Source organism: Prunus avium, chromosome 2 (genome assembly GCF_965620075.1).
Source record: "Prunus avium chromosome 2, drPruAviu1.hap1.1, whole genome shotgun sequence".
Classification (NCBI taxonomy): domain Eukaryota; kingdom Viridiplantae; phylum Streptophyta; class Magnoliopsida; order Rosales; family Rosaceae; genus Prunus; species Prunus avium.
The window spans coordinates 24,171,681-24,184,471 of NC_142285.1; the positions used below are offsets into that span (position 1 = coordinate 24,171,681).

General features: G+C 37.0%; 1 protein-coding gene across 6 annotated transcripts; it reads right to left on the bottom strand.

Moving 5' to 3' along the window:
* Window positions 1-2,622: 2,622 nt before the first annotated feature.
* Window positions 2,623-12,576, bottom strand: LOC148296687 (uncharacterized). Of its 6 annotated transcripts, none has more exons than XR_015834148.1 (8): window positions 12,085-12,576; window positions 5,158-5,640; window positions 4,934-5,083; window positions 4,605-4,703; window positions 4,425-4,472; window positions 4,206-4,312; window positions 3,885-3,964; window positions 3,233-3,367 (listed from the first exon to the last, which is right to left on the bottom strand). XR_015834148.1 is itself a non-coding variant. In XM_088249720.1 (7 exons), the coding sequence occupies exons 1-7, from the start codon at window positions 12,440-12,442 to the stop codon at window positions 2,759-2,761; spliced, it is 2,175 nt and encodes a 724-aa protein (XP_088105846.1). In that variant the 5' UTR covers window positions 12,443-12,561; the 3' UTR covers window positions 2,623-2,758. The 6 variants fall into 6 exon arrangements, 4 of the variants coding, with proteins under 4 accessions (XP_088105846.1, XP_088105848.1, XP_088105847.1 ...); XR_015834147.1 differs by having other exon boundaries at window positions 3,885-3,967; XM_088249720.1 differs by having other exon boundaries at window positions 2,623-3,367; window positions 3,885-4,312; window positions 12,085-12,561.
* Window positions 12,577-12,791: the final 215 nt, after the last annotated feature.

Here is a 12,791-nt window from a genome sequence, read left to right on the forward strand (position 1 = left end):
CTTGCAAATAATATATTATTGTTGGAAAATGTATTTTCGACAATACTCATTGGTCGAAAATATGAATTCGCGAAATCTTGATAAAAAAAAAATTGTTTCCGACAATCTTTTAAGTAATTGCGACCACATGTACTGGTCGGAAATAAATATGCATGGTCGTTTTAAAAATTTAATTCCGATAGAAATTTAAGCAGCAGCTACGAAACATGGGCGTCAGAAATACATTATTTCCGACGGAATTGTCGAAAAAGAAGTATTTCCAACTAGCGTTTTACCGACGATTTCCGACGGACTTTTGCCGTCGTAAAAGGGTATTTCCGACGGCAAAAGGCTTTTTTCGACAAAAAAAAGCCCTCGCTAAAGGGGTTCTGTTTTGTAGTGTAATTACAAGCTCAAACAATCCTATGTCTATTTAGGAAATGAGTACTACCTCCATGTGCAACCTTCTTCTCCGAACTTAGTATAGCTAGTGGCTTGTTCTTCATGGAAATAGCAGCTAGTCCATCAGCTTCTTCATCTCATGGCACCGCAACTCAACTCTGGATAGTCATCAATGAATGAAATATAGATTCTAGAATGAAATGGTCAATTTCTTCAAGAAATCATCCTCTTGAAGAAATTAACAGAAAATCTGATCTACTTAGGATGATAAAGTATTTAAACTAAATCCTAGATGCAGATTTCAAAAACCAATTTTCAGAATCTCAAAATGAAAATCCAAACTATTGTTGATCAATAACTATTATTTTGAAGTTTCAAGGTTCAAATTCAAAAGCGAGTCAATGTAACATTGAAAATATATAATTGTAATTGTAAGAGGGAAGAGAATATGGATACTAACAATTATAGATCCATCGTTGCTAGAATTTGAGGCATGTTCCACTCGCGAATGCAAAAGACATAAATCCTTCTGTCGGGAATGCCCCATTATTGTCCTTAGCAAAGACCAATTGTGGGCAACACTGAATTGATTCCCGAGCAATACGGTAGTAGAGAAAAACAAGTTTTTATAATTAAGAAAAAAGGGAGTAATCAATTTCACTGTTATAAGATTAAAACTCTTACCAAATTTCATGCCAATAATAAAGTTGAGAAGAAGTCAGCGCCGTATGTTCCTTTCTCTGGCATTAGATCTTGGAGGGAAGTGACGGAGTAAAGATATTGAACGACATCCTTTTTTTATTATTTTGTGTAATCTTGTGTGTGCACTACCTATGGTAGCCGTATACACATCCAATCAAACTTCGCTACGTATGAAAAAAATAAAAAAATAAAAAAATAAATATATGAAATAAAAAAATATAAATTAATTCTATTGGATTGGTTCCTCAGGGCCAGTTTGGCATTGCTGTGCTGTGAAAATAATCATTGTCAAATTTGCTGTGAGAGAAATCAGATGTGAGAGAACACAGTTTGGCGTTTGGTAAACTTTTTGTTAGAAGTGTTGTTGGTATGGATTCCCGTATAATCAAAAAATAATTGTTGCATAATCATTAAATCCGACGCCTCTTTGAAACTGATTTCTGTATAATCAGAAAATGAAAGCACCTTATTAGCTGCTTTCCCAAATAGCTTTCTCTCACATCAATTTTTAACAATAAGTGATTTTCTCATAGTTTACCAAACAAGTTGGGCTTCCCAAATTTTTTTTAAAATCACTTATCACCCCAAATAAGCAAATACCAAATGGGCACTTAGGGTGAAAAACCAGAACCGAAATCGGTCTGAACCGATTCGGTTTGGATTTGTCTCGGTTTTTGACTTTTTTCGGTCAACACAATTTTTTTTTCAGATTGGTTTGGTTCAGTTTTACGGTTTTGCAGTTCCAATGCCCACCCCTACCACCTCCACTTCCACATCCAACTCCACCACTTGCACCACCACATTCACTACATCCACAACCACTACCATCACCACCACCACCTCCTCCAAACCTCCACATCCACCACCACCTCTACAACCAACACCACCACCACCACCACCACCATGCTGCCACCACCACCTCCACAACTGCCATCCCTACCACCACCACTAGCACAACAACCAACTCCACCTTCATCACTACCACCACATGATTAGTACATTATTTCACAGTTACAATAATTTTATATTAAAATTTACCAAACTATTTTGACACTGTTTTTTGTACTAACAACACTTTAAAAATATTGTTTACCAAACATGGAACTGCTTTACTTTACAGCTAATTATTTTCAAAGAATAGTATAAGCAACTTTTTTTAAAAAGTGATAGCAATCCCAAACTGGGCCTTAATAGAAAATTGGTTGAAATGTTGAGAATTTAGACGATAGGGAGGAAATTGAGAATAAAATTTAATTCAAGTCCTTAATTTTTTAAAATAAAAATTGATTGGTAAATTGATAATTAGGTACAAATTCAGAGGGCAATTATGCAAAATACTCTCTCTTTTATAACCAAATGTAATTTCATTCACGTAAGAAGAACTTGCATAGCCACACGTTTGGCTTGGTGTACTACAATTGAAGCGGGACCATTACATCACAGCTAAATTGAACCTGAATCTAAGAACCCTATATTAAGGGATATTGGGGGAGAGGTGGGGAGAAGCGAAGCAAAAGCTTATCCAACAATTATAAGATCAAATAAAATAGATATTGTACCTTGAGTTTTTATTATAGGACGCCAAACATATAAGTGGCATGTACAACAATAAGCTTCTAAGAAGTGACAACTTTAGGAAAGTTATACAATATCGTGTACGCATACAATTAAGAATTTATGTCCATTGTTTCACTTTCCTATCAAATATTCCGCTTCCATAAGTAGAAATGAAAATCTCAACGAGAAGAGGAAATTGCATCCAAATAAATAAGGTGATTGGAACACTAGCGAGGAAAATGATTGGAATAACAATCCACAATTGTTCATGGATCATAATGAAAAGGGCAGAAGAGAAGGCAACCATCATGGCGGCAATAGAGATGAATAAGGTGGAAAGACCTATTATCATCTTTGTTGGTAAAGATTTGAGGAAATCATCTTCTGCATAACGTGATGTAAGGATTCCCAAAAACATCAACACAGAAGTTGTGGAAGAAAAGAGCGATATAGCATCTGAAACTATAAACACCATGAATAACTTTCTACTCAAGAATATAGGAAGCCCTGTTTCTCCATTGTTTCCACCAGGAACTGTAAATACTGAAGCAAACATGATGGTAATAATGAGAGCACCTACAACTGTACAGGATGTTGCGGTTTCTTTCATCCACCTTTCTCCTTCCTTCACCAAGTCCTTGTGGTTCTTGGTAAACAAAACACGTGGTGTCAAATATTCGGCATTTAAAGCTTCTCTGAGCCTGGGAAATACCATAGTCTCCACCTCCTACATTTTGTTCAACAAAAGATCCATGTGATTACAAGGTTATTACTCTATTTTTAGTACCAACCCTTCAATCCTTGAATTTTGAGAGGCCATATAAACTCCATTAAGAAAAGAGGTACAAGAAGACTAGAATCCTCCTGACCATAGAGTAACCTTACAAAGTTTATCCATATTGAAAAACCATTTTTTATCACCAAGAAGTTGCAGTATTTACCGAAAGCAGTATGTTCGTTATTTATTTGTGAAAAGGTTAGTTCTTTTGCAAGGATGACCGTTGAGCGGACCATTATGATTAATGAATTATTACTTTTTACAACAAAGGAAAGGTCATTAGGAGGATATATATATATATATAAATTCTCCTATGTGTACATTCCATGTATTTTCTACTACCCCTCCCTTTTCTGTGCTTATTTATAATAGCAAAATAACGTGCGGACATCCGGATGAGAAAATATCATATATAGAAAAACAAATTAAGAAAAAAAAAGATAACTCTATAGGGATATATTCTGACCTTAAACCATTGCAATTCTCTCTGCATCTGCAAAGCTGCACCTGAGATAGTATCAAGCTTTGCTAATGGGGATAGCATCCCTGCTACATGTAGCATGCCATTGTTAGAATTATCTGAAACATTTCCAATCCAACTTCTTTTTCTCTTATCAAGTCTATAAATCAGGCTATAGACTTTTTCTTGACGACATTCAATGGCAAAATGAAATATATTCTTTCTCATTCGATTTTCAGCCCGCAAGAGATGTGGACATTCTTTTAATAAATGACTAACAAACTCAAAAATCCCTCGCTCGATAGCTCGGAAGATTGCTGCATATACCTCTTCCAATTCTTTACCATATGAAGGTCTTATGACTTCACACATGCGATCTAGAATTTCCAGGGATTGGATATGCATCAATTTCATTTCACATATGCGGTTAATTCCTAGGTTGGCATTGAAAAAAAAAAAAGTCAAATAACTACATCAAGAAAAAATCGATTGTGAAAACCATTAATGAGGAAGAAAACGGCAATACGAAAAGAATGTAGTATATACCCAAAAGTTCATGAAGATTCGAGATCAGACCTTGCAATAAACCTAGCACTGCAATGGAAATTCAAAATCCAAATATAATGGGAAAGTTATTTTCCCCATTATAATTTATTAGAATTAAATATAATTATAAATAAAAAAATAAAAAAAAGCAGAGTTTGATTTTTGTGGGTCACAACATACCTGACCAAGTAATTTCCCTTCGATTCCCTTCTTCGTTTCCTTCATTTTGAACACTTAATCGAACATCACTTATGGCACGAGAAGGGTCTATGCGTATACCTTTCACGAAAAAGACAATAACCACAATCAATGCCTTAAATTAGTGTTTCTACTACGACCGGTCGTTTCCGAAATTGACGACCGATCGCTTCTGCTTCCTCCTTCCTATTTCCGCATCTTTAAGTCGAGCCAACTCCAACAGGCTCCGCCACTATAGATGAGTGTGGATAATAGTGAACCAAAAATTGATTTAAAAAAGAAGAAAGAGGAAAGAGAATGTGGATACTGACATTTATAGATACATTGTTGCCAGAATTTGAGGCGTGTGCCACTTGGGAATGCAGAAGGCAAAAATGCCAAAGCATGTATCGGGGATACCCCAAAGGTGTCTTGAGTAAGGACCAGTTGCGGGCAACGCCGAATTAATTCTTGTGCCATATCTGTAGTAGAGAAAAGATGTTTTATAACGCAAAACGTATTAATAAAATTCGTTGTTTTAAGTTAAAACTTATACCAAAATTTTTGGCACAAATATATTGGCAAAGAAGTCCAGCGCCGTATGGGCCTTTCTCAGGCATTAGATCTTCAATTGGAGTGACGGAGTAGAGATAACGAACGACATCCCAATGTTCATTGAAACAAGCCAAGAGAATTGGAGTCAAATTGTTGTTCTCAGTGGGAATAGTAAGTATTTTCTTGCTCTTCCTAACCATGCATTCTACCATTCTAATATTTCCTCGATTTGCAGCAAGAGCAAGAGCGGTCCAGCCTAAATTTTTTATTTCCAAGTCTTCTTCTGTCATCAACTGCACAACCTCTTCCGCAATTTGCTCGTGCTCTAGTTCTATTGCCATGTGAAGAGCTGTCTTGTTTGAGTACGGATGTATTGCTCTAACTGCATTGGGATGTAAGGTAAGAAACTCCTTCGCTTGATTCGGATCCCCATTCCACACAGCATCGAACAACGGCTGATATTGATGGAAGTCATTGTAATATCCTGCGCCAAGTTTGGTTAATTAATTATTTCAGAGAACATATATATATTCATTTATTTCTTGTTTTAACAATTGAATAAATTGTACCGATCCATTTATTGAATAAATATATCCTGCGCCAAGCTTCTTTTTTTTTTTGGTTAGTCAAATTAATCGTAATATGTAGCTAGAGATGTAAACAAGTAGGATGTAGAGTCGATTAGCATGCATTCCGTTTATCCTATATGAAAAATAGTTCTATCTGATGATCTGAAGTCAAACGCACATAATGTCACCCTAGGACTGAACTAGAATTGTAAAGTTAGGGGGTCGAAGTAGAAAATACAAGTATATAAAACACCTAAGTATTTAATAATTACATGTTTGGTGTTTAGAGCTAAATATTTATAATTTAGTCATGTCTAATTTGTTTTAGAGGGAACTATAACTTAAATTATAAGCTGTTTATTACAAATTTTATATTGGGCTACTCTAGGCACAGGAGTGGCTCCGCCACTAGTGTCACCCCAATAAAATATTATTGGGTGTATCCAATTCTAACTTTTAAAGACTTTTTGTAACTGAATGACTTTTATATATTTTATAAAGTTAAGTGATATGCTTTCATATACTTTTATCATAGAGTTTTACATACTTTTATCTACTTTTTTTTTAATATCTATTTTATGAATAGTATTTATATTTTTCATATTTATCATAGAGTATATAACGAAAAAAGAAATTGCTTCTAATATTTATGTTTTGTATGGTGAATTAACTAGTCCGCATATGGAACAAGTAGCCAAAAAAAACAACAATTGGATACAATTGTGTAAAAGCAAAGAAATATTTTTCCACGTCTAAGAACGTTTCACTTCAGAACAGTCAAGGATAAGGTGTGCCATCAATATTATGAATAATTAGTTTAGTTTGTAGAGCTTGGGTCTTGGGGAAGAAGGGACAGGTCATCTGATTGCTAAAACGAAGTTAAGATCCTCAAGACCTTCTAGAAGTGTACTCTATCTGGGTGGGAGATACTAGTAAAGTGGCATGCTAATAGAGCCAAGCCAAATAACAGCACCACAATGTGGGGCTACTGCTGGAGAATGTGGGTTTTGTAACACAATCATCTGTTCCTACATATAGACCTTAAAAATTGCAAATGGAGGCAAAAACAATTTATGGAAGAAACCAATGCACTCCCACCATAGCTCTTAGCATGTAGCAATTGTTTCAAGCATTGAAAAGAAAAAAAAACGAGCAAGAAACGACTCATCATAATAACAATTCCCATGACAGATAATGACAGGACCCACCCCAAAATTCCTCGAAACTCGAGACGAATCCTGTGGAAATTCCGACATCACACCGATGCCAAGCCCACTTACTAAGAACCGAGACTTTCTGCCGAGATTTCGGCAGAGTCTCCCCTGTAAATTAGCATTTTCCTAAATTTTCAACCTGAGAATTAATCACAGTTTAAAACCCAACAGGTAGCACACACAACGTAATACACACAATTTACAGAATAGGCATCACACCTCCAGATAAAATCAAGGCAGAACCACGAGCTGTCATACAAAATAACAAAACCTAAAAATCAATCGTTTACTTCAAAAAGGTCCTCAGACATGTCAGAACCATGCACATTGTTTAATAGAATTCAATCAAGTAATAACTAAGGAATAAACAAGCATTTAATCTCGCTCAAGTTTAAATCAAGCTTCAGGCATATCAACATATTCAAACCCGAACCCAACAATAATAATTAGGATTCACATCCAATAACCACCTCAAAATCAATATTCAAACTTAGAATTGGTCAAACCTTTTTAAATATAGTCTATTTCACGGCTGCACCTAGGTGTGACCCCAGACTACCTACATACCCTTGGGTGAGGGATCAAGCCACACGTAGTTCTTTCTCAAAGGTCAAAACTCCGATTCCGACAAAACAAAAATGAACTCATTCTCAATCTCTTTCTTTATATCAGTTCAACCCCGTAACCATACCCTATTCAAGGCGTATGTTGCCGAACAACACTTCCCAATCTAGGGCTTAAACATTCATACATGTACAGGGTACTCACAAAGCACAAACTCATGAATCTCAATCCAGAATCAAAACCACATATACCAATATGTAACATGTATGCCTATAAATGAGTATATAAGTATATATAATAACATCCACCTCTCACCATCATCATGTACCAGGGGAAAACAATCCAACCGGGGATTGTTGACTAGTCCACACGTAACAGCCCTCAAACGGCTATGTGGCTAGGGACGAGCTGTCCAACCGGGGGACTAACTCTTAGCCAGCACGTACGGACGAAGAATCAAGACCCGTACACCTGAAAACAGCCTTACGCGCGCAGACTACCCAATCAAGGGTCTACAGCAACATCCCGTCAAGGATGCCCCGGGTTCCGACATTTCCAAGTATCCATATCCACTGTGTCCAAGTACCAATATCCAAGGGGGGTACATGTGAGGATGCACATCATGTACTGGGGGAAACAATCCAACCGGGGATTGTTGACTAGTCCACACGTAACAGTCCTCAAACGGCTATGTGGCTAAGGACGAGCCGTCCAACCGGGGGACTAACTCTCAGCCAGCACGTATGGATGAATAATTAAGACCCGTACGCCTGAAAATAGCCCTACGTGCGCAGACTACCCAATCAAGGGTCTACAGCAACATCCCGTCAAGGATGCCCCGGGTTCCGTCATATCCATACCATATCCACAATTTCCATAAATCCATTTACATGTATCCCAATGTCCATATCCACTGTTTCCAAATATCCGTTTCCACTTTTTCCAAGTGTCATCATCCAAGGGGAGGTACATATGATGGTGGAGTTCGTAATCCCTTATATAAATATTATGAAACTAATATTCCCTTCCTTAACTCAATTTTCCCACAATACCTATTCATAGTATGGACAATAAACTCTCAAGCATATTCTATATCCAGGGAGGTACCTAAGGTAGTGCTAATAGCACTCAAACTGACATTCTAACTCATGTCTTTCTAGCATCTCACATCAACAACCCAAGTACCCCACACATATCCAACATAGATAGCAATTTCTCAAATATTAAACATATGACTCAAGATACTTGAATATGTCAAACCCAAATATATCACAATTACTTCATAACACATTAATTCCATTAATCAAATATATAATATATTTCAATAAACCATTAAAACAATATGCATAAACTCTCCACATAAAACCATACAAATAATCTCATAGACCCACATAATAAACATAAATCAAATGACGGTCAAGACTCATCCAAAAGGGTCATTCTAGTACTCCTCGAAGAGTGAAACTACCTCGGAAGACTCACGGTCAACTGAGGGTCAACTGCCCAAACCTGGTCAACCAGGCCCGCGGGGCCCACGACCTCCATTTTACGATCCGAAAGTTCCTATGGGTTCCACAAGGTCTAGGATACACGTCCTATAAGTTTGGTCCAGATTGGACAGTCAGATCGCTCGCGATCGCACGATCGGACGGTTATCGTAAAACACAAACTTTAACTTATTGAATCGGAACATCTGGGGCTCCGATTCACGTTTCATGAAATCCTGCACGATCCTAGGAATGCCTAGATCAACATATAATAAATTGGAAGCGATCCAACGGTTCAAACATATCGAACCTAGAAAGCGCAAAATAGGCAAAATCCGTTCGGGGTTCAAACGTTATCCGAATTGGAATCCGAAAGTACCTACGCGCTCGTGAGAACCAGGAGATCATTTTAGGACACGATGACAAGCCAACACGTGGTCCACGCGCCGGTAGAGCGTGGGTGTGCAAAGAAATTTCCGGTGATTGGAAAATCTCCAAACCGCCGGCCAAGCTTCCTACCCTAGGTAAAACACCTAATTTGGAACCATTTTTGTTCTTGGAGCTACCCCAAAAAGTGGCCGGAAGTGACCGAAATTGGAAGCCGAAATCGGCAGATTTTCTATCGCTTAATACCAAAACGCAAAAATTTCTCAAACCTAACACAACCAACAGCTAAAATAGCTCGAGAGGTTCCAGATCCATACCTGGTTCGACCAAAATGGTGGCCAGAAACGCTCAAACGAGCTCCTAGAATTTTTCATGAAATTCAGCCGATTTTATGCCAAATCCGGCGGATTCCGGCGGTTTCAACGGCTAGGCTTGATCGGAGAGAGAAGAGGGTGGTTGCCGGTTCATTTGGGTCCAATCCTGGGGCAAGCCATGGCCTGTAGCGGCGACGGTCCGGCTGTGCAGAAAAACAGGAAAGGGGGGGGGGGGGGGCTTGCTCGCGGGGAGAGAGAGAGAGAGAGACGTTTTTTTTTGTTTTTTTTATTAAAAATACATTTTGAAATAATTACGATTGTGCCACTGAGAGTTTTTAGATTGTATCTCTCTCGTTACAACCCCTACTTCGAGGGCAAAAATTGGAAATTCAATTTTCTTGAAATTAATTAATTCACTAATTCTTTTATTTTGGGTAAATCAAATTGGCGGTGTAAGTAGGCCATCTCTTGATAGTGCACCGACCCAAGAGAAAGGGGGTCTAGAGACCCAAATATGGTGGCACACCCTAGCAATAATGGCCAAAGCTGCAACATGATTGAATTCATTGATAAAGTCTTGGGTAAATTAGCAAGACTTTTGGTGTTAAGAACTAGGCTTAAAAGTAGAGTGTTGCTAAACGAACCCTAAAATTAACTGAGTACACCCTATAATCTAAGTACACCCTAATATTAAAATCAAAATGTAAAATTAACTAAGTTCACCCTATTTAAATTCCAAAAATACCCTTAGAACACTCTAATACACTTTATCACAATGAGCCATATAATAACCATCAAGTTGGGCGACTGAACAAAGAATATAAATCTAATATATATAAAAAATAGTAGAATTGACTTTATCCTAAAATTTCAAGTCTCGTTCATTGTGGATGTGGCCTTAAACTTTGTATATCGTCACTTATCATGAACTTGATCAAGGAAAGAGTGGAGGTCTTTTCACCCAAATCTGGGGCAAATCCTCTGTCAAACCCAATTTGGGAGAAGTAATATGATTATCTCATCTATCATCTTGTCCATCACATTGTAGTGTTACATCGCCTCAAATAAACTTGGGATATCCAGGACATGAGGAACCAGCAAAAGAGAAAAGCCATATTGGATCTATGGACGTTTGTCAATTGTGAAATCATGGGAGATCTAGTACTGCAGCGATGACAGTGGTGCGGCTAGGATGATGTTAGGGTTTGGTTGTTAAACAAATTAATTAAATAAATTTTAAAAACATAAAAAAACTGATTAAATTAAAATAGAGATGATCCATGTCATGTGACACATCGGTTGGTAATAAAAAGTTGGTGTTTAAGTTGCTGTCCGTAGCATTACTGATATTAAAATTACATTTGTTTCACAATTCAATAATCCTTAATTCAATAAATAGTTTGGTAGTAAGGTGTACTAAGTTAATTTTAGGGTTCATTTAGCAGCACTCTAAAAGTATTGAAATTCATTTAACGAAGTTTTCAAAAGTCATTAATTTTTTGGATACCACAAAACTTTTAAAGACCTTTTAAAATCACAATTGAATACCATTAAATTTTTAAAAACTATTTTAAAGTCATAATTGAATACCTCCAAAATTTTAAACTCATTAAAAATCTTTAAAAGTTAGAATTGAATACACCTGGATTTAGAGTAATTCGTCATTTTCTCTCTTAACTATATATATATATATATATATATTTTTTTTTAGGACCTTTCTCTCTTAACTATATGTATACTAAACTCACACACATTACACAGATGCTAGGACTCGAACCCATGAGCTTGCATGAGGGAGTAAATACTCCATAGTCAATTTACCCAGAACTGCAATTTGAACAAATATCCTTGAATTATTTAAGACTAGTCAATCTACCCCCCACCGCTCATAGTCCTAATAATTTCATCGAAGATGTCACCAAATAAAGCCATGTGGTCAACTTGTGATGATTCACTTTTGAGAGTCTCTTGACCAATTCACGCCATATTCTTTAGGCCCTCAAAATTGAGTCGCATGTTATTGGTTTAATAGTATTTTCTTTCTAATTTTCGAAGAAGTAAAAGTTCGAATCGCTACTGCGCATTGACTGTCAATTTGTTATTGGTCTATTAGCATTTTGTTTCTAATTTTGGAAGAAGTAAAAGTTCGAATCGCTACTGCCCCAGTGGTAAAAGAATAAGTAAATATCGTGCCTAAAAACATTTTGTTTCTTATTTTTAATTGTTTTCCCTAAAAACATATCATCCTTGTTTTATCGTTATTCCGTTTAGTACCTGAATTTCAATTTTCAAGACAAACGATTAATGGTTGGGGTGTTTAAAAGAAGTTGCTAAAGGTTAACATTTGACGCCTATCTGAAAATTCGTTCATGCAGCTGTATTTAACAGCATACCTGGGTTGTTTGATGAGGTTGCAGTTTGAACAGGCGAATTACTTGGAACAAATGGTTGTGGCTTGAACTTCTCTGTCAAAGTATCCCAAGCAATTTTGGCTGAACTAATCTCCTTAATCACGGAAAACGCATATGGCCCGCATGAAATTTGGATCGCATGTAAAGCCGCGCCAGTCTTCTTCCTCCAAGCCTTGACGAACTCGTCAGCTTCTGATTCTGGTATAGGAGGTTCAGCCGTAGCCTCCACTACATCCCAAAGGTCTTGAGCCAACAAGTAATTTTTAACCAATGCACTCCAATGCTCATAGTTATCTTTGTTAAGAACTTCCACAACAATTGCACCCTCAGGAACCACCATTCTTACTGCTATTCACCACCAGATATGAGAGGCCAAAAGCGGCCCAGGCTTGCTATTTTTGTTTTCAGACCAAACAAAGAACAATAGCATTTTGTCTAGTTCTTCTTGCTTTTGCTTTTTAAGTCTTTGTTCGCATGTGATTCTTCATGATGGGAAATCTTACCAAAGATTTTACTTCATTATTGTAGGGAAAAAGCTTGGCGGTGGGATTTCGACAAAAAAAAAGGGACACCGAACAAGATTGGTGTTGAGTCCCAATAATGAGTCACATGTCAATGTCAAAGGGCTCTAACTTAATGAAAAAAGCCATTAACTTGTCTCAAGTTCGAATCCCCATAACACCTTACAT

Coding starts and splice junctions, on each gene's coding strand:
- LOC148296687 (XM_088249720.1), bottom strand. CDS start 12,442: ATGGTGGTTCCTGAGGGTGCAATTGTTGTGGAAGTTCTTAACAAAGAT. Junction 5,641..12,084: donor AACCTCATCAAACAACCCAG/GTATGCTGTTAA, acceptor AACTTGGCGCAG/GATATTACAATGACTTCCAT. Junction 4,704..4,933: donor GCAACAATGTATCTATAAAT/GTCAGTATCCAC, acceptor TTTTCGTGAAAG/GTATACGCATAGACCCTTCT.